Here is a 21930-nt window from a genome sequence, read left to right as displayed (position 1 = left end):
GGGTACAGACTTCCAACGGGGGGGTCGAACACCAGAGGGTACAGACTTCCAACGGGGGGGGGTCGAACATCAGAGGGTACAGACTTGCAACAGGTGGGGGATCGAACACCAGAGGGTACAGAATTCCAACGGGGGGGGGTCGAACATCAGAGGGTACAGACTTCCAACGGGGGGGGGGTCGAACATCAGAGGGTACAGAATTCCAACGGGGGGGGGTCAAACACCAGAGAGTACAGACTTCCAACGGGGGGGTCGAACACCAGAGGGTACAGACTTCCAACGGGGGGGGTCGAACATCAGAGGGTACAGACTTCCAACGGGGGGGGGGGGATCAAACTTCAGAGGGTACAGACTTCCAATGGGGGGGTCAAACATCAGAGGGTACAGACTTCCAATGGGGGGGGGGTCGAACACCAGAGGGTACAGACTTCCAACAGGGGGGATCAAACTTCAGAGGGTACAGACTTCCAATGGGGGGGTCAAACATCAGAGGGTACAGACTTCCAATGGGGGGGGGTCGAACACCAGAGGGTACAGACTTCCAACGGGGGGGGGTCGAACATCAGAGGGTACAGACTTCCAACGGGGGGGTCAAACATCAGAGGGTACAGACTTCCAACGGGGGGGTCGAACACCAGAGGGTACAGACTTCCAACGGGGGGGGTCGAACATCAGAGGGTACAGACTTGCAACAGGGGGGGGTCGAACACCAGAGGGTACAGAATTCCAACGGGGGGGGGTCGAACATCAGAGGGTACAGACTTCCAACGGGGGGGGTCGAACACCAGAGGGTACAGACTTCCAACGGGGGGGGGTCGAAACATCAGAGGGTACAGACTTGCAACAGGGGGGGGATCGAACACCAGAGGGTACAGAATTCCAACGGGGGGGGGGGTCGAACATCAGAGGGTACAGACTTCCAACGGGGGGGGGGGGGGTCGAACATCAGAGGGTACAGAATTCCAACGGGGGGGGTCAAACACCAGAGAGTACAGACTTCCAACGGGGGGGTCGAACACCAGAGGGTACAGACTTCCAACGGGGGGGGTCGAACATCAGAGGGTACAGACTTCCAACGGGGGGGGGATCAAACTTCAGAGGGTACAGACTTCCAATGGGGGGGTCAAACATCAGAGGGTACAGACTTCCAATGGGGGGGGGGGGTCGAACACCAGAGGGTACAGACTTCCAATGGGGGGGGGTCAAACATCAGAGGGTACAGACTTCCAACGGGGGGGGGGTCGAACATCAGAGGGTACAGACTTCCAACGGGGGGGGTCGAACATCAGAGGGTACAGACTTCCAATGGGGGGGTCGAACACCAGAGGGTACAGACCTCCAACGGGGGGGGGTCAAACATCAGAGGGTACAGACTTCCAATGGGGGGGTCGGACACCAGAGGGTACAGACCTCCAACGGGGGGGGGTCGAATACCAGAGGGTACAGACTTCCAATGGGGGGGGGGTCAAACACCAGAGGGTACAGACTTCCAACGGGGGGGGGTCAAACATCAGAGAGTACAGACCTCCAACGGGGGGGGTCGAATACCAGAGGGTACAGACTTCCAATGGGGGGGGGTCAAACACCAGAGGGTACAGACCTCCAACGGGGGGGGTCGAACACCAGAGGGTACAGACTTCCAACGGGGGGGGGTCGAACATCAGAGGGTACAGACTTCCAAAGGGGGGGGGGTCGAACACCAGAGGGTACAGACTTCCAACGGGGGGGGGTCAAACATCAGAGGGTACAGACTTCCAAAGGGGGGGGGTCGAACACCAGAGGGTACAGACTTCCAACGGGGGGGGTCAAACACCAGAGGGTACAAACTTCCAACGGGGGGGGGTCAAACATCAGAGAGTACAGACCTCCAACGGGGGGGGTCGAATACCAGAGGGTACAGACTTCCAATGGGGGGGGGTCAAACACCAGAGGGTACAGACCTCCAACGGGGGGGGTCGAACACCAGAGGGTACAGACTTCCAACGGGGGGGGGGTCGAACATCAGAGGGTACAGACTTCCAAAGGGGGGGGGTCGAACACCAGAGGGTACAGACTTCCAACGGGGGGGGGTCAAACATCAGAGGGTACAGACTTCCAAAGGGGGGGGGTCGAACACCAGAGGGTACAGACTTCCAACGGGGGGGGTCAAACACCAGAGGGTACAAACTTCCAACGGGGGGGGTTGAACATCAGGTACAGACTTCCAACGGGGGGGGGGTTGAACACCAGAGGGTACAGACTTCCAACGGGGGGGGTTGAACATCAGGTACAGACTTCCAACGGGGGGGGGTTGAACATCAGAGGGTACAGACCTCCAACGGGGGGGGTCAAACATCAGAGGGTACAGACCTCCAACGGGGGGGGTCAAACACCAGAGGGTACAGACCTCCAACGGGGGGGTCAAACACCAGAGGGTACAGACTTCCAACGGGGGGGGGTCGAACATCAGAGGGTACAGACTTGCAACAGGGGGGGGATCGAACACCAGAGGGTACAGAATTCCAACGGGGGGGGGGTCGAACATCAGAGGGTACAGACTTCCAACGGGGGGGGGGGGGGGTCGAACATCAGAGGGTACAGAATTCCAACGGGGGGGGTCAAACACCAGAGAGTACAGACTTCCAACGGGGGGGTCGAACACCAGAGGGTACAGACTTCCAACGGGGGGGGTCGAACATCAGAGGGTACAGACTTCCAACGGGGGGGGGATCAAACTTCAGAGGGTACAGACTTCCAATGGGGGGGTCAAACATCAGAGGGTACAGACTTCCAATGGGGGGGGGGGGGTCGAACAACAGAGGGTACAGACTTCCAATGGGGGGGGGTCAAACATCAGAGGGTACAGACTTCCAACGGGGGGGGGGGTCGAACATCAGAGGGTACAGACTTCCAACGGGGGGGGTCGAACATCAGAGGGTACAGACTTCCAATGGGGGGGTCGAACACCAGAGGGTACAGACCTCCAACGGGGGGGGGTCAAACATCAGAGGGTACAGACTTCCAATGGGGGGGTCGGACACCAGAGGGTACAGACCTCCAACGGGGGGGGGTCGAATACCAGAGGGTACAGACTTCCAATGGGGGGGGGGTCAAACACCAGAGGGTACAGACTTCCAACGGGGGGGGGTCAAACATCAGAGAGTACAGACCTCCAACGGGGGGGGTCGAATACCAGAGGGTACAGACTTCCAATGGGGGGGGGTCAAACACCAGAGGGTACAGACCTCCAACGGGGGGGGTCGAACACCAGAGGGTACAGACTTCCAACGGGGGGGGGTCGAACATCAGAGGGTACAGACTTCCAAAGGGGGGGGGTCGAACACCAGAGGGTACAGACTTCCAACGGGGGGGGGGGTCAAACATCAGAGGGTACAGACTTCCAAAGGGGGGGGGTCGAACACCAGAGGGTACAGACTTCCAACGGGGGGGGTCAAACACCAGAGGGTACAAACTTCCAACGGGGGGGGGTCAAACATCAGAGAGTACAGACCTCCAACGGGGGGGGTCGAATACCAGAGGGTACAGACTTCCAATGGGGGGGGGTCAAACACCAGAGGGTACAGACCTCCAACGGGGGGGGTCGAACACCAGAGGGTACAGACTTCCAACGGGGGGGGTCGAACATCAGAGGGTACAGACTTCCAAAGGGGGGGGTCGAACACCAGAGGGTACAGACTTCCAACGGGGGGGGGTCAAACATCAGAGGGTACAGACTTCCAAAGGGGGGGGGTCGAACACCAGAGGGTACAGACTTCCAACGGGGGGGGTCAAACACCAGAGGGTACAAACTTCCAACGGGGGGGGTTGAACATCAGGTACAGACTTCCAACGGGGGGGGGGTTGAACACCAGAGGGTACAGACTTCCAACGGGGGGGGTTGAACATCAGGTACAGACTTCCAACGGGGGGGGGGTTGAACATCAGAGGGTACAGACCTCCAACGGGGGGGGTCAAACACCAGAGGGTACAGACCTCCAATGGGGGGGGTCAAACACCAGAGGGTACAGACTTCCAAAGGGGGGGGTTGAACACCAGAGGGTACAGACCTCCAACGGGGGGGTCAAACACCAGAGGGTACAGAGTTCCAACGGGGGGGGACAAACACCAGATGGTACAGACTTCCAACGGGGGGGGGGGGGTTGAACATCAGAGGGTACAGACTTCCAACGGGGGGGGGTCGAACATCAGAGGGTACAGACTTCCAATGGGGGCGGGTCGAACACCAGAGGGTACAGACTTCCAATGGGGGGGTCAAACATCAGAGGGTACAGACTTCCAACGGGGGGGGGTCGAACACCAGAGGGTACAGACTTCCAACGGGGGGGGTCGAACACCAGAGGGTACAGTCTTCCAACGGGGGGGGGGGTCAAACATCAGAGGGTACAGACTTCCAACGGGGGGGGTCGAACACCAGAGGGTACAGACTTCCAACGGGGGGGGTCGAACACCAGAGGGTACAGTCTTCCAATGGGGGGGGGTCAAACATCAGAGGATACAGACTTCCAATGGGGGGGTCAAACATCAGAGGGTACAGACTTCCAATGGGGGGGGGGGGTCGAACAACAGAGGGTACAGACTTCCAATGGGGGGGGGTCAAACATCAGAGGGTACAGACTTCCAACGGGGGGGGGGTCGAACATCAGAGGGTACAGACTTCCAACGGGGGGGGTCGAACATCAGAGGGTACAGACTTCCAATGGGGGGGTCGAACACCAGAGGGTACAGACCTCCAACGGGGGGGGGTCAAACATCAGAGGGTACAGACTTCCAATGGGGGGGTCGGACACCAGAGGGTACAGACCTCCAACGGGGGGGGGTCGAATACCAGAGGGTACAGACTTCCAATGGGGGGGGGGTCAAACACCAGAGGGTACAGACTTCCAACGGGGGGGGGTCAAACATCAGAGAGTACAGACCTCCAACGGGGGGGGTCGAATACCAGAGGGTACAGACTTCCAATGGGGGGGGGTCAAACACCAGAGGGTACAGACCTCCAACGGGGGGGGTCGAACACCAGAGGGTACAGACTTCCAACGGGGGGGGGTCGAACATCAGAGGGTACAGACTTCCAAAGGGGGGGGGTCGAACACCAGAGGGTACAGACTTCCAACGGGGGGGGGTCAAACATCAGAGGGTACAGACTTCCAAAGGGGGGGGGTCGAACACCAGAGGGTACAGACTTCCAACGGGGGGGGTCAAACACCAGAGGGTACAAACTTCCAACGGGGGGGGGTCAAACATCAGAGAGTACAGACCTCCAACGGGGGGGGTCGAATACCAGAGGGTACAGACTTCCAATGGGGGGGGGTCAAACACCAGAGGGTACAGACCTCCAACGGGGGGGGTCGAACACCAGAGGGTACAGACTTCCAACGGGGGGGGGTCGAACATCAGAGGGTACAGACTTCCAAAGGGGGGGGTCGAACACCAGAGGGTACAGACTTCCAACGGGGGGGGGTCAAACATCAGAGGGTACAGACTTCCAAAGGGGGGGGGTCGAACACCAGAGGGTACAGACTTCCAACGGGGGGGGTCAAACACCAGAGGGTACAAACTTCCAACGGGGGGGGTTGAACATCAGGTACAGACTTCCAACGGGGGGGGGGTTGAACACCAGAGGGTACAGACTTCCAACGGGGGGGGTTGAACATCAGGTACAGACTTCCAACGGGGGGGGGGTTGAACATCAGAGGGTACAGACCTCCAACGGGGGGGGTCAAACACCAGAGGGTACAGACCTCCAATGGGGGGGGTCAAACACCAGAGGGTACAGACTTCCAAAGGGGGGGGTTGAACACCAGAGGGTACAGACCTCCAACGGGGGGGTCAAACACCAGAGGGTACAGAGTTCCAACGGGGGGGGACAAACACCAGATGGTACAGACTTCCAACGGGGGGGGGGGGTTGAACATCAGAGGGTACAGACTTCCAACGGGGGGGGGTCGAACATCAGAGGGTACAGACTTCCAATGGGGGCGGGTCGAACACCAGAGGGTACAGACTTCCAATGGGGGGGTCAAACATCAGAGGGTACAGACTTCCAACGGGGGGGGGTCGAACACCAGAGGGTACAGACTTCCAACGGGGGGGGTCGAACACCAGAGGGTACAGTCTTCCAACGGGGGGGGGGTCAAACATCAGAGGGTACAGACTTCCAACGGGGGGGGTCGAACACCAGAGGGTACAGACTTCCAACGGGGGGGGTCGAACACCAGAGGGTACAGTCTTCCAATGGGGGGGGGTCAAACATCAGAGGATACAGACTTCCAATGGGGGGGGGGTCGAACACCAGAGGGTACAGACTTCCAACGGGGGGGGGGTCGAACACCAGAGGGTACAGACTTCCAACGGGGGGGGGTCAAACATCAGAGGGTACAGACTTCCAACGGGGGGGGTCAAACATCAGAGGGTACAGACTTCCAACGGGGGGGGGGGTCGAACACCAGAGGGTACAGACTTCCAACGGGGGGGGGTCGAACACCAGAGGGTACAGACTTCCAACGGGGGGGGTCAAACATCAGAGGGTACAGACTTCCAACGGGGGGGTCAAACATCAGAGGGTACAGACTTCCACCGGGGGGGGGGGGGGGTTGAACATCAGAGGGTACAGACTTCCAATGGGGGGGGGGCTTGAACATCAGAGGGTACAGACTTCCAACGGGGGGGGGGTTGAACAGCAGAGGGTACAGACTTCCAACGGGGGAGGGGTCGAACACCAGAGGGTTCAGACTTCCAACGGGGGGGTCAAACAGCAGAGGGTACAGTCGCACTATACACTACCTGTCCCTTCTCACAGTCTGACTACACACTGCCTGTCCTTCTTCACTGTCTCACGACACACTGCCTGTCCTTTCTCACAGTCTCACTACACACTGCCTGTCCTTTCTCACAGTCTCACTACACACTGCCTGTCCTTTCTCACTGTCTCACTACACACTGCCTGTCCTTTCTCACAGTCTGACAACACACTGCCTGTCCTTCTTCACAGTCTCACTACACACTGCCTGTCCTTTCTCACAGTCTCACTACACACTGCCTGTCCTTTCTCACAGTCTGACTACACACTGCCTGTCCTTCTTCACTGTCTCACGACACACTGCCTGTCTCCCCTCACAGTCTCACTACACACTGCCTGTCTCCCCTCACAGTCTCACTACACACTGCCTGTCCTTTCTCACAGTCTCACTACACACTGCCTGTCTCCCCTCACAGTCTCACTACACACTGCCTGTCTCCCCTCAGTCTCACTACACACTGCCTGTCTCCCCTCACAGTCTCACTACACACTGCCTGTCTCCCCTCACAGTCTCACTACACACTGCCTGTCCCTCCTCACAGTCTCACTACACACTGCCTGTCCTTCTTCACTGTCTCACGACACACTGCCTGTCTCCCCTCACAGTCTCACTACACACTGCCTGTCCTTCCTCACTGTCTCACTACACACTGTCTGTCCCTCCTCACAGTCTCACTACACACTGCCTGTCCTTTCTCACAGTCTCACTACACACTGCCTGTCCTTCTTCACAGTCTCACTACACACTGCCTGTCCTTTCTTACAGTCTCACTACACACTGCCTGTCCTTCCTCACTGTCTCACTACACACTGCCTGTCCTTCACTACTGTTTCACTACACACTGCCTGTCCTTTCTCACAGTCTCACTACACACTGCCTGTCCTTCTTCACAGTCTCACTACACACTGCCTGTCCTTCTTCACTGTCTCACGACACACTGCCTGTCTCCCCTCACAGTCTCACTACACACTGCCTGTCTCCCCTCACAGTCTCACTACACACTGCCTGTCCTTCCTCACTGTCTCACTACACACTGTCTGTCCCTCCTCACAGTCTCACTACACACTGCCTGTCCTTTCTCACAGTCTCACTACACACTGCCTGTCCTTCTTCACAGTCTCACTACACACTGTCTGTCCCTCCTCACAGTCTCACTACACACTGCCTGTCTCCCCTCACCGTCTCACTACACACTGCCTGTCCTTTCTCACAGTCTCACTACACACTGCCTGTCTCCCCTCACAGTCTCACTACACACTGCCTGTCTCCCCTCACAGTCTCACTACACACTGCCTGTCTCCCCTCACAGTCTCACTACACACTGCCTGTCTCCCCTCACAGTCTCACTACACACTGCCTGTCCCTCCTCACAGTCTCACTACACACTGCCTGTCCTTCTTCACTGTCTCACGACACACTGCCTGTCTCCCCTCACAGTCTCACTACACACTGCCTGTCCTTCCTCACTGTCTCACTACACACTGTCTGTCCCTCCTCACAGTCTCACTACACACTGCCTGTCCTTTCTCACAGTCTCACTACACACTGCCTGTCCTTCTTCACAGTCTCACTACACACTGCCTGTCCTTTCTCACAGTCTCACTACACACTGCCTGTCCTTCCTCACTGTCTCACTACACACTGTCTGTCCCTCCTCACAGTCTCACTACACACTGCCTGTCCTTTCTCACAGTCTCACTACACACTGCCTGTCCTTCTTCACAGTCTCACTACACACTGCCTGTCCTTCTTCACTGTCTCACGACACACTGCCTGTCTCCCCTCACAGTCTCACTACACACTGCCTGTCTCCCCTCACAGTCTCACTACACACTGCCTGTCCTTCCTCACTGTCTCACTACACACTGTCTGTCCCTCCTCACAGTCTCACTACACACTGCCTGTCCTTTCTCACAGTCTCACTACACACTGCCTGTCCTTCTTCACAGTCTCACTACACACTGTCTGTCCCTCCTCACGGTCTCACTACACACTGCCTGTCTCCCCTCACAGTCTCACTACACACTGCCTGTCCTTCTTCACAGTCTGACTACACACTGCCTGTCCTTCTTCACTGTCTCACGACACACTGCCTGTCCTTCCTCACAGTCACACACTGCCTGTCCTTTCTCACAGTCTCACTACACACTGTCTGTCCTTCACTACTGTTTCACTACACACTGTCTGTCCTTCCTCACAGTCTCACTACACACTGTCTGTCCCTCCTCACAGTCTCACTACACACTGCCTGTCCTTTCTCACAGTCTCACTACACACTGCCTGTCCTTTCTCACAGTCTCACTACACACTGCCTGTCTCCCCTCACTGTCTCACTACACACTGCCTGTCCTTTCTCACAGTCACACACTGCCTGTCCTTTCTCACAGTCTCACTACACACTGTCTGTCCTTCACTACTGTTTCACTACACACTGTCTGTCCTTCCTCACAGTCTCACTACACACTGTCTGTCCCTCCTCACAGTCTCACTACACACTGCCTGTCCTTTCTCACAGTCTCACTACACACTGCCTGTCTCCCCTCACAGTCTCACTACACACTGCCTGTCCTTCTTCACAGTCTGACTACACACTGCCTGTCCTTCTTCACTGTCTCACTACACACTGCCTGTCTCCCCTCACTGTCTCACTACACACTGCCTGTCCTTTCTCACAGTCTCACTACACACTGCCTGTCTCCCCTCACAGTCTCACTACACACTGCCTGTCCTTCTTCACTGTCTCACTACACACTGCCTGTCTCCCCTCACTGTCTCACTACACACTGCCTGTCCTTCCTCACAGTCTCACTACACACTGCCTGTCCTTCTTCACTGTCTCACGACACACTGCCTGTCTCCCCTCACAGTCTCACTACACACTGCCTGTCCTTCCTCACTGTCTCACTACACACTGCCTGTCTCCCCTCACAGTCTCACTACACACTGCCTGTCCTTCCTCACAGTCACACACTGCCTGTCCTTTCTCACAGTCTCACTACACACTGCCTGTCCTTCTTCACAGTCTCACTACACACTGCCTGTCCCTCCTCACAGTCTCACTACACACTGCCTGTCCCTCCTCACAGTCTCACTACACACTGCCTGTCTCCCCTCACAGTCTCACTACACACTGCCTGTCCCTCCTCACAGTCTCACTACACACTGCCTGTCCTTCTTCACAGTCTCACTACACACTGTCTGTCCCTCCTCACAGTCTCACTACACACTGCCTGTCCTTTCTCACAGTCTCACTACACACTGCCTGTCTCCCCTCACAGTCTCACTACACACTGCCTGTCCCTCCTCACAGTCTCACTACACACTGCCAGTCCCTCCTCACAGTCTCACTACACACTGCCTGTCCCTCCTCACAGTCTCACTACACACTGCCAGTCCCTCCTCACAGTCTCACTACACACTGCCTGTCCTTCCTCACAGTCACACACTGCCTGTCCTTTCTCACAGTCTCACTACACACTGCCTGTCCTTCTTCACAGTCTCACTACACACTGCCTGTCCCTCCTCACAGTCTCACTACACACTGCCTGTCCCTCCTCACAGTCTCACTACACACTGCCTGTCTCCCCTCACAGTCTCACTACACACTGCCTGTCCCTCCTCACAGTCTCACTACACACTGCCTGTCCTTCTTCACAGTCTCACTACACACTGTCTGTCCCTCCTCACAGTCTCACTACACACTGCCTGTCCTTTCTCACAGTCTCACTACACACTGCCTGTCTCCCCTCACAGTCTCACTACACACTGCCTGTCCCTCCTCACAGTCTCACTACACACTGCCAGTCCCTCCTCACAGTCTCACTACACACTGCCTGTCCCTCCTCACAGTCTCACTACACACTGCCAGTCCCTCCTCACAGTCTCACTACACACTGTCTGTCCCTCCTCACAGTCTCACTACACACTGCCTGTCCTTTCTCACAGAGTCACTACACACTGCCTGTCCTTCTTCACAGTCTCACTACACACTGTCTGTCCCTCCTCACAGTCACACTACACACTGCCTGTCCTTTCTCACAGTCTCACTACACACTGCCTGTCCTTCACTACTGTTTCACTACACACTGCTGTCCTTTCCCACTGTCTCACTACACACTGCCTGTCCTTCACTACTGTTTCACTACACACTGCCTGTCCCTCCTCACAGTCTCACTACACACTGCCTGTCCTTCTTCACTGTCTCACTACACACTGCCTGTCTCCCCTCACAGTCTCACTACACACTGCCTGTCCTTCTTCACTGTCTCACTACACACTGCCTGTCTCCCCTCACAGTCTCACTACACACTGCCTGTCCTTCTTCACTGTCTCACTACACACTGCCTGTCTCCCCTCACAGTCTCACTACACACTGCCTGTCCTTGTTCACTGTCTCACTACACACTGCCTGTCCTTCTTCACTGTCTCACTACACACTGCCTGTCTCCCCTCACTGTCTCATTACACACTGCCTGTCTCCCCTCACAGTCTCACTACACACTGCCTGTCCTTCCTCACTGTCTCACTACACACTGCCTGTCCTTCTTCACTGTCTCACTACACACTGCCTGTCTCCCCTCACTGTCTCACTACACACTGCCTGTCTCCCCTCACTGTCTCACTACACACTGCCTGTCCTTCCCCACATTCTCACACTCCCTGTCCCTCCTCACAGTCTCACTACACACTGCCTGTCCTTCTTCACAGTCTCACTACACACTGTCTGTCCCTCCTCACAGTCTCACTACACACTGCCTGTCCTTTCTCACAGTCTCACTACACACTGCCTGTCCCTCCTCACAGTCTCACTACACACTGCCAGTCCCTCCTCACAGTCTCACTACACACTGCCTGTCCTTTCTCACAGTCTCACTACACACTGCCTGTCTCCCCTCACAGTCTCACTACACACTGCCTGTCCCTCCTCACAGTCTCACTACACACTGTCTGTCCCTCCTCACAGTCTCACTACACACTGCCTGTCCTTTCTCACAGAGTCACTACACACTGCCTGTCCTTCTTCACAGTCTCACTACACACTGTCTGTCCCTCCTCACAGTCTCACTACACACTGCCTGTCCTTTCTCACAGTCTCACTACACACTGCCTGTCCTTCACTACTGTTTCACTACACACTGCTGTCCTTTCTCACTGTCTCACTACACACTGCCTGTCCTTCACTACTGTTTCACTACACACTGCCTGTCCCTCCTCACAGTCTCACTACACACTGCCTGTCCTCTTCACTGTCTCACTACACACTGCCTGTCTCCCCTCACAGTCTCACTACACACTGCCTGTCCTTCTTCACTGTCTCACTACACACTGCCTGTCTCCCCTCACAGTCTCACTACACACTGCCTGTCCTTCTTCACTGTCTCACTACACACTGCCTGTCTCCCCTCACAGTCTCACTACACACTGCCTGTCCTTCTTCACTGTCTCACTACACACTGCCTGTCCTTCTTCACTGTCTCACTACACACTGCCTGTCTCCCCTCACTGTCTCATTACACACTGCCTGTCTCCCCTCACAGTCTCACTACACACTGCCTGTCCTTCCTCACTGTCTCACTACACACTGCCTGTCCTTCTTCACTGTCTCACTACACACTGCCTGTCTCCCCTCACTGTCTCACTACACACTGCCTGTCCTTCCCCACATTCTCACACTCCCTGTCCCTCCTCACAGTCTCACTACACACTGCCTGTCCTTCTTCACAGTCTCACTACACACTGTCTGTCCCTCCTCACAGTCTCACTACACACTGCCTGTCCTTTCTCACAGTCTCACTACACACTGCCTGTCTCCCCTCACAGTCTCACTACACACTGCCTGTCCCTCCTCACAGTCTCACTACACACTGCCAGTCCCTCCTCGCAGTCTCACTACACACTGCCTGTCCCTCCTCACAGTCTCACTACACACTGCCAGTCCCTCCTCACAGTCCCACTACACACTGTCTGTCCCTCCTCACAGTCTCACTACACACTGCCTGTCCTTTCTCACAGAGTCACTACACACTGCCTGTCCTTCTTCACAGTCTCACTACACACTGTCTGTCCCTCCTCACAGTCTCACTACACACTGCCTGTCCTTTCTCACAGTCTCACTACACACTGCCTGTCCTTCACTACTGTTTCACTACACACTGCTGTCCTTTCTCACTGTCTCACTACACACTGCCTGTCCTTCACTACTGTTTCACTACACACTGCCTGTCCCTCCTCACAGTCTCACTACACACTGCTGTCCTTTCTCACTGTCTCACTACACACTGCCTGTCCTTCACTACTGTTTCACTACACACTGCCTGTCTCCCCTCACTGTCTCACTACACACTGCCTGTCTCCCCTCACTGTCTCACTACACACTGCCTGTCCTTTCTCACAGTCTCACTACACACTGCCTGTCTCCCCTCACAGTCTCACTACACACTGCCTGTCCTTCTTCACAGTCTGACTACACACTGCCTGTCCTTCTTCACTGTCTCACTACACACTGCCTGTCTCCCCTCACTGTCTCACTACACACTGCCTGTCCTTCCTCACAGTCTCACTACACACTGCCTGTCCTTCTTCACTGTCTCACGACACACTGCCTGTCTCCCCTCACAGTCTCACTACACACTGCCTGTCCTTCCTCACTGTCTCACTACACTCTGCCTGTCTCTCCTCACAGTCTCACTACACACTGCCTGTCCTTCCTCACAGTCACACACTGCCTGTTCTTTCTCACAGTCTCACTACACACTGCCTGTCCTTCTTCACAGTCTCACTACACACTGCCTGTCCCTCCTCACAGTCTCACTACACACTGCCTGTCCCTCCTCACAGTCTCACTACACACTGCCTGTCTCCCCTCACAGTCTCACTACACACTGCCAGTCCCTCCTCACAGTCTCACTACACACTGCCTGTCCCTCCTCACAGTCTCACTACACACTGCCAGTCCCTCCTCACAGTCTCACTACACACTGTCTGTCCCTCCTCACAGTCTCACTACACACTGCCTGTCCTTTCTCACAGAGTCACTACACACTGCCTGTCCTTCTTCACAGTCTCACTACACACTGTCTGTCCCTCCTCACAGTCTCACTACACACTGCCTGTCCTTTCTCACAGTCTCACTACACACTGCCTGTCCTTCACTACTGTTTCACTACACACTGCTGTCCTTTCTCACTGTCTCACTACACACTGCCTGTCCTTCACTACTGTTTCACTACACACTGCCTGTCCCTCCTCACAGTCTCACTACACACTGCCTGTCCTTCTTCACTGTCTCACTACACACTGCCTGTCTCCCCTCACAGTCTCACTACACACTGCCTGTCCTTCTTCACTGTCTCACTACACACTGCCTGTCTAGCCTCACAGTCTCACTACACACTGCCTGTCCTTCTTCACTGTCTCACTACACACTGCCTGTCTCCCCTCACAGTCTCACTACACACTGCCTGTCCTTCTTCACTGTCTCACTACACACTCTGTCCTTCTTCACTGTCTCACTACACACTGCCTGTCTCCCCTCACTGTCTCATTACACACTGCCTGTCTCCCCTCACAGTCTCACTACACACTGCCTGTCCTTCCTCACTGTCTCACTACACACTGCCTGTCCTTCTTCACTGTCTCACTACACACTGCCTGTCTCCCCTCACTGTCTCACTACACACTGCCTGTCTCCCCTCACTGTCTCACTACACACTGCCTGTCTCCCCTCACTGTCTCACTACACACTGCCTGTCCTTCCCCACATTCTCACACTCCCTGTCCCTCCTCAGAGTTTGACTACACACTGCCTGTCCTTCCTCAACAGTGTCACTACACACTGCCTGTCCTTCCTCACAGTCTCACTACACACTGCCTGTCCTTCACTACTGTTTCACTACACACTGCCTGTCCCTCCTCACAGTCTCACTACACACTGCCTGTCCTTCTTCACTGTCTCACTACACACTGCCTGTCTCCCCTCACAGTCTCACTACACACTGCCTGTCCTTCTTCACTGTCTCACTACACACTGCCTGTCTCCCCTCACAGTCTCACTACACACTGCCTGTCCTTCTTCACTGTCTCACTACACACTGCCTGTCTCCCCTCACAGTCTCACTACACACTGCCTGTCCTTCACTACTGTTTCACTACACACTGCTGTCCTTTCTCACTGTCTCACTACACACTGCCTGTCCTTCACTACAGTCTCACTACACACTGCCTGTCTCCCCTCACAGTCTCACTACACACTGCCTGTCCCTCCTCACAGTCTCACTACACACTGCCAGTCCCTCCTCGCAGTCTCACTACACACTGCCTGTCCTTCTTCACAGTCTCACTACACACTGCCTGTCCTTTCTCACAGTCTCACTACACACTGCCTGTCCTTCCTCACTGTCTCACTACACACTGTCTGTCCCTCCTCACAGTCTCACTACACACTGCCTGTCCTTTCTCACAGTCTCACTACACACTGCCTGTCCTTCTTCACAGTCTCACTACACACTGCCTGTCCTTCTTCACTGTCTCACGACACACTGCCTGTCTCCCCTCACAGTCTCACTACACACTGCCTGTCTCCCCTCACAGTCTCACTACACACTGCCTGTCCTTCCTCACTGTCTCACTACACACTGTCTGTCCCTCCTCACAGTCTCACTACACACTGCCTGTCCTTTCTCACAGTCTCACTACACACTGCCTGTCCTTCTTCACAGTCTCACTACACACTGTCTGTCCCTCCTCACGGTCTCACTACACACTGCCTGTCTCCCCTCACAGTCTCACTACACACTGCCTGTCCTTCTTCACAGTCTGACTACACACTGCCTGTCCTTCTTCACTGTCTCACGACACACTGCCTGTCCTTCCTCACAGTCACACACTGCCTGTCCTTTCTCACAGTCTCACTACACACTGTCTGTCCTTCACTACTGTTTCACTACACACTGTCTGTCCTTCCTCACAGTCTCACTACACACTGTCTGTCCCTCCTCACAGTCTCACTACACACTGCCTGTCCTTTCTCACAGTCTCACTACACACTGCCTGTCCTTTCTCACAGTCTCACTACACACTGCCTGTCCTTCTTCACTGTCTCACTACACACTGCCTGTCTCCCCTCACAGTCTCACTACACACTGCCTGTCCTTCTTCACTGTCTCACTACACACTGCCTGTCTCCCCTCACAGTCTCACTACACACTGCCTGTCCTTCTTCACTGTCTCACTACACACTGCCTGTCTCCCCTCACAGTCTCACTACACACTGCCTGTCCTTCTTCACTGTCTCACTACACACTGCCTGTCCTTCTTCACTGTCTCACTACACACTGCCTGTCTCCCCTCACTGTCTCATTACACACTGCCTGTCTCCCCTCACAGTCTCACTACACACTGCCTGTCCTTCCTCACTGTCTCACTACACACTGCCTGTCCTTCTTCACTGTCTCACTACACACTGCCTGTCTCCCCTCACTGTCTCACTACACACTGCCTGTCTCCCCTCACTGTCTCACTACACACTGCCTGTCCTTCCCCACATTCTCACACTCCCTGTCCCTCCTCACAGTCTCACTACACACTGCCTGTCCTTCTTCACAGTCTCACTACACACTGTCTGTCCCTCCTCACAGTCTCACTACACACTGCCTGTCCTTTCTCACAGTCTCACTACACACTGCCTGTCTCCCCTCACAGTCTCACTACACACTGCCTGTCCCTCCTCACAGTCTCACTACACACTGCCAGTCCCTCCTCGCAGTCTCACTACACACTGCCTGTCCCTCCTCACAGTCTCACTACACACTGCCAGTCCCTCCTCACAGTCCCACTACACACTGTCTGTCCCTCCTCACAGTCTCACTACACACTGCCTGTCCTTTCTCACAGAGTCACTACACACTGCCTGTCCTTCTTCACAGTCTCACTACACACTGTCTGTCCCTCCTCACAGTCTCACTACACACTGCCTGTCCTTTCTCACAGTCTCACTACACACTGCCTGTCCTTCACTACTGTTTCACTACACACTGCTGTCCTTTCTCACTGTCTCACTACACACTGCCTGTCCTTCACTACTGTTTCACTACACACTGCCTGTCCCTCCTCACAGTCTCACTACACACTGCTGTCCTTTCTCACTGTCTCACTACACACTGCCTGTCCTTCACTACTGTTTCACTACACACTGCCTGTCTCCCCTCACTGTCTCACTACACACTGCCTGTCTCCCCTCACTGTCTCACTACACACTGCCTGTCCTTTCTCTCAGTCTCACTACACACTGCCTGTCTCCCCTCACAGTCTCACTACACACTGCCTGTCCTTCTTCACAGTCTGACTACACACTGCCTGTCCTTCTTCACTGTCTCACTACACACTGCCTGTCTCCCCTCACTGTCTCACTACACACTGCCTGTCCTTCCTCACAGTCTCACTACACACTGCCTGTCCTTCTTCACTGTCTCACGACACACTGCCTGTCTCCCCTCACAGTCTCACTACACACTGCCTGTCCTTCCTCACTGTCTCACTACACACTGCCTGTCTCTCCTCACAGTCTCACTACACACTGCCTGTCCTTCCTCACAGTCACACACTGCCTGTCCTTTCTCACAGTCTCACTACACACTGCCTGTCCTTCTTCACAGTCTCACTACACACTGCCTGTCCCTCCTCACAGTCTCACTACACACTGCCTGTCCCTCCTCACAGTCTCACTACACACTGCCTGTCTCCCCTCACAGTCTCACTACACACTGCCTGTCCCTCCTCACAGTCTCACTACACACTGCCTGTCCTTCTTCACAGTCTCACTACACACTGTCTGTCCCTCCTCACAGTCTCACTACACACTGCCTGTCCTTTCTCACAGTCTCACTACACACTGCCTGTCTCCCCTCACAGTCTCACTACACACTGCCTGTCCCTCCTCACAGTCTCACTACACACTGCCAGTCCCTCCTCACAGTCTCACTACACACTGCCTGTCCCTCCTCACAGTCTCACTACACACTGCCAGTCCCTCCTCACAGTCTCACTACACACTGTCTGTCCCTCCTCACAGTCTCACTACACACTGCCTGTCCTTTCTCACAGAGTCACTACACACTGCCTGTCCTTCTTCACAGTCTCACTACACACTGTCTGTCCCTCCTCACAGTCTCACTACACACTGCCTGTCCTTTCTCACAGTCTCACTACACACTGCCTGTCCTTCACTACTGTTTCACTACACACTGCTGTCCTTTCTCACTGTCTCACTACACACTGCCTGTCCTTCACTACTGTTTCACTACACACTGCCTGTCCCTCCTCACAGTCTCACTACACACTGCCTGTCCTTCTTCACTGTCTCACTACACACTGCCTGTCTCCCCTCACAGTCTCACTACACACTGCCTGTCCTTCTTCACTGTCTCACTACACACTGCCTGTCTAGCCTCACAGTCTCACTACACACTGCCTGTCCTTCTTCACTGTCTCACTACACACTGCCTGTCTCCCCTCACAGTCTCACTACACACTGCCTGTCCTTCTTCACTGTCTCACTACACACTCTGTCCTTCTTCACTGTCTCACTACACACTGCCTGTCTCCCCTCACTGTCTCATTACACACTGCCTGTCTCCCCTCACAGTCTCACTACACACTGCCTGTCCTTCCTCACTGTCTCACTACACACTGCCTGTCCTTCTTCACTGTCTCACTACACACTGCCTGTCTCCCCTCACTGTCTCACTACACACTGCCTGTCTCCCCTCACTGTCTCACTACACACTGCCTGTCTCCCCTCACTGTCTCACTACACACTGCCTGTCCTTCCCCACATTCTCACACTCCCTGTCCCTCCTCAGAGTTTGACTACACACTGCCTGTCCTTCCTCAACAGTGTCACTACACACTGCCTGTCCTTCCTCACAGTCTTACTACACACTGCCCATCCTTCTTCACAGTCTCGCTAAGCACTGCCTGTCCTTCACAGTCTGACTACACACTGCCTGTCCTTCCTCACAGTCACACACTGCCTGTCCTTTCTCACAGTCTCACTACACTCTGTCTGTCCTTCATTACTGTTTCACTACACACTGCCTGTCCTTCCTCACAGTCTCACTACACACTGCCTCTAGTTGTATACCAACTGCCCCATCCTCAGCTCTGCCAGTCCTGTTCCTGTACCTCACCCAAACATGCTAGTTTGTTTAAACCCTCCCCAACAGCTGTAGCAAATGTGCCCATTCGGTACAGGTCATACCTTTCACAGAAGAGATCCCAATGTAGAATCAGCACCACTTCCCAGACACACATTCATCTGCCAGATCATCCTATCCCTATGTTCACTGGCATGTGGCACGGGCAGCAATCCAGAGATCACTACCCTGGAGGTCCTGCTTTTCAGCTTTCTGCCTACCGCCTCACCTTCTCTCTCCTTACACCCTTTTTTTTCGTACTTATATTATTGGTACCAATATGTACCAAGACATCTGGCTGTTCACCCTCCACCTTTTGAATGCTACAGATCCGATCTGAGACATTCTTAATCCTGGCACTTGGAAATAACGTACTATCTGGATGTCCTGTTCACATCTACGGAGTCCGCTTTGTGCTCCTCTACTTATGGAATCCCCTACCACTACTGCACACCCGCTCCTTCCTTCTGAGATGCTGAGCCAGAGATCTGGTCACTACAGATTCCCCCAGCACTACCTAAGGTGGTATACTTATTATTGAGGGCAACAGCCACAGGGGCTGCCTATTCCCTTTACCTCTCCTAACAGTCACCAGGCACCCAGCGAGTTCCCATATGAGCCAAAGATCATCAAGCTGCAGTTCCAGTCCTTTAACAGGGTCTCTAAGGAGCTGCAGCTCGGTGTACTTGGTGAAGATGTAGCTATCAGAGAGACTGGAGACCTTCCCACATCTCACACAAAAAATATATCACTGCCTCTGAATCCTTCTCAGTGCACTAGCTATGCACAAACAGAAAAACAAGAACTTATTAGAAACTTTCTCCCATGCCCTTCTGTCCTCTCCTATCTGTCTTCTCCAGCCCTGCATCTCTTTCAACAATCAACTTCCCAGCCCTTCACTTCACCCGGTTTCACCCATCACCTTGTGTTTCTCCCATCCCTCCCCCCACCCTCTCATCCTGACTCCTCATCTCTTTTCCTCCAGTCCTTTTGAAGGGTTTCGGTCCAAAATGTCGACTGCACTCTTTTCCATAAATGCTGGCTGGTCTGCTGAGTTCCTCCAGCAGTTTGTGTGTGTTGCTTTTGATTTCCAGAATCTGCAGATTTTCTCTTGTTTGTATATTACTTAGAACCTCTGCCTGTGCTTACCCAAGCTTGCCGAGTCAAAGCCAGACACCCTAACACTGGCCCAGTCACACAATGGCTGCTCTGCCTACACCTCCTTTCTGGCTGCTGGCCCTATGCTAATTGTTGCTTGCCGAAAGCTCTTTCTAAACTTCGTGCTGTGTCACCAATGAATGACCTCTGGCACTGATTTCAACCTGACAAAGGACCAGAGCGCACTTCTTCAGAATAGAAGGATGTCCCTTTAGAACAGAGATGAGTAATTTCTTTGGTGAATTTGTGGGATCCTTGCTGTAAATGGCTGTGGAGATCAAATCATTAGATATATTTAAATTAGAAGCTGATAAGTACCTAATTAGCAAGGATGTCAAAGGTCACGGGGTAAAGGCAGGAGAATGGGGTTGAGAGGGAAAGTAGATCAGCCATGATGGAATAGCTGAGCCATTTGAAGGGCCGAATGGCCTCACCCAGCTCCTATGTCTTATGGTTTTATGGTCTATGGAATGAGCTTCCCGTGAAAGCTGTCGATGACATTACAACTATTAAGAGTTGAGCAGGTGCGTGGATAGGAAAGGTTGAGGGGGATATGGGACTAGGTCAGTGAAATATCTTGGTTGACATGAATAGGTTTGCATTCTAGGTTTGTTTCTGTGCTGTATTACTGTGTAACTCTATAGCAACCCCGCCACAGTCCATTCTTACCTCGGGCTTGCCACAGTCGCACTCCTCACCTTCCTCTACGTACATGTTTCCACACACAGGGCCGCCAACCAGCAGCTCCAGTTTGGGCAGGTTATAGAGACAAATACCTCCGCCGTGGAGCAGGATTCTGTTCAGGGCATCGTGGCTGCAGCTGCTGAACTGTGAGGGGGTGTCAAAGCTGGAGGCAGGAAACACATGAGTGTCAACTTGGTGGAACACAAGGGCACAAATGCACCCAGTGGCAAGGACTCCCTCAGATGGCCTTGTACCCTCTCACAGTATAGTCATAGATTCATCAAGCCACACAGTCAGGAGAAAGCCCTTTTGGCCCACTGAGTCTGAGCTGACCCATTTACACCTACCTCACTGTATTCACCACACACACACACACACACACACACACACACACACACACACACACACACACACACACACACACACACACACTCTCTCTCTCTCTCTCTCACACTCACACACACACACACTCACACTCTCACACACACACTCACACACTCTCATACACACATTCTCACACACACACACTCTCACTCTCACACACGCACACACACTCACACACACTCTCTCACACTCACACACGCACACACACTCACACACACACTCTCATACACACACTCTCACACACACACTCATACTCACACACTCCCACACACACACTCACACTCACATACTCTCACTCACACTCATACACACTCACACACACTTACACACACATACTCTCACACACACACACTCACACACACTCTCACACTCACAGTCACACTCACACACACACACACACACACACACTCACACACACTTACACACACACACTCTCACACACACAGTCACACTCTCACACACACTCTCACACAAACACACACTCTCTCTCTCTCTCTCTTTAGCAAGCACACCTAACTCAGCCACACACACATGGTGGGATGAGCAAGGAATACAGAGCACCAAGGCGAACAGGAATCCCATGCAGATATCACTTCAGCTCAGTAAAGGTGAGCTCAAAGTAAATTTATTATCAAAGTATGTAGATGTTACCATTTACTACCCTGAGATTCACTTCCATGCAGACACTTACAGAAAGAATAAATAAACACAAAATA

At 54.1% G+C, this 21930-nt stretch overlaps 1 protein-coding gene across 3 annotated transcripts in view; it reads right to left on the bottom strand.

The window, feature by feature from the left end:
• Positions 1-21930, bottom strand: part of LOC132392013 (disintegrin and metalloproteinase domain-containing protein 12-like) — a 265513-nt gene that overhangs the window by 61916 nt on the left and 181667 nt on the right. For all 3 annotated transcript variants that reach the window (XM_059965910.1, XM_059965912.1, XM_059965911.1), the window contains exon 12: positions 20816-20993. In XM_059965910.1, coding sequence (XP_059821893.1) covers positions 20816-20993 — 178 coding nt within the window. The remainder of the gene's footprint in view (positions 1-20815; positions 20994-21930) is intronic.

Source organism: Hypanus sabinus, chromosome 3, assembly GCF_030144855.1.
Source record: "Hypanus sabinus isolate sHypSab1 chromosome 3, sHypSab1.hap1, whole genome shotgun sequence".
Lineage (NCBI taxonomy): Eukaryota > Metazoa > Chordata > Chondrichthyes > Myliobatiformes > Dasyatidae > Hypanus > Hypanus sabinus.
Note: the sequence above shows the minus strand (reverse complement) of the source record. Positions and strands in the feature narration are given on the sequence as shown.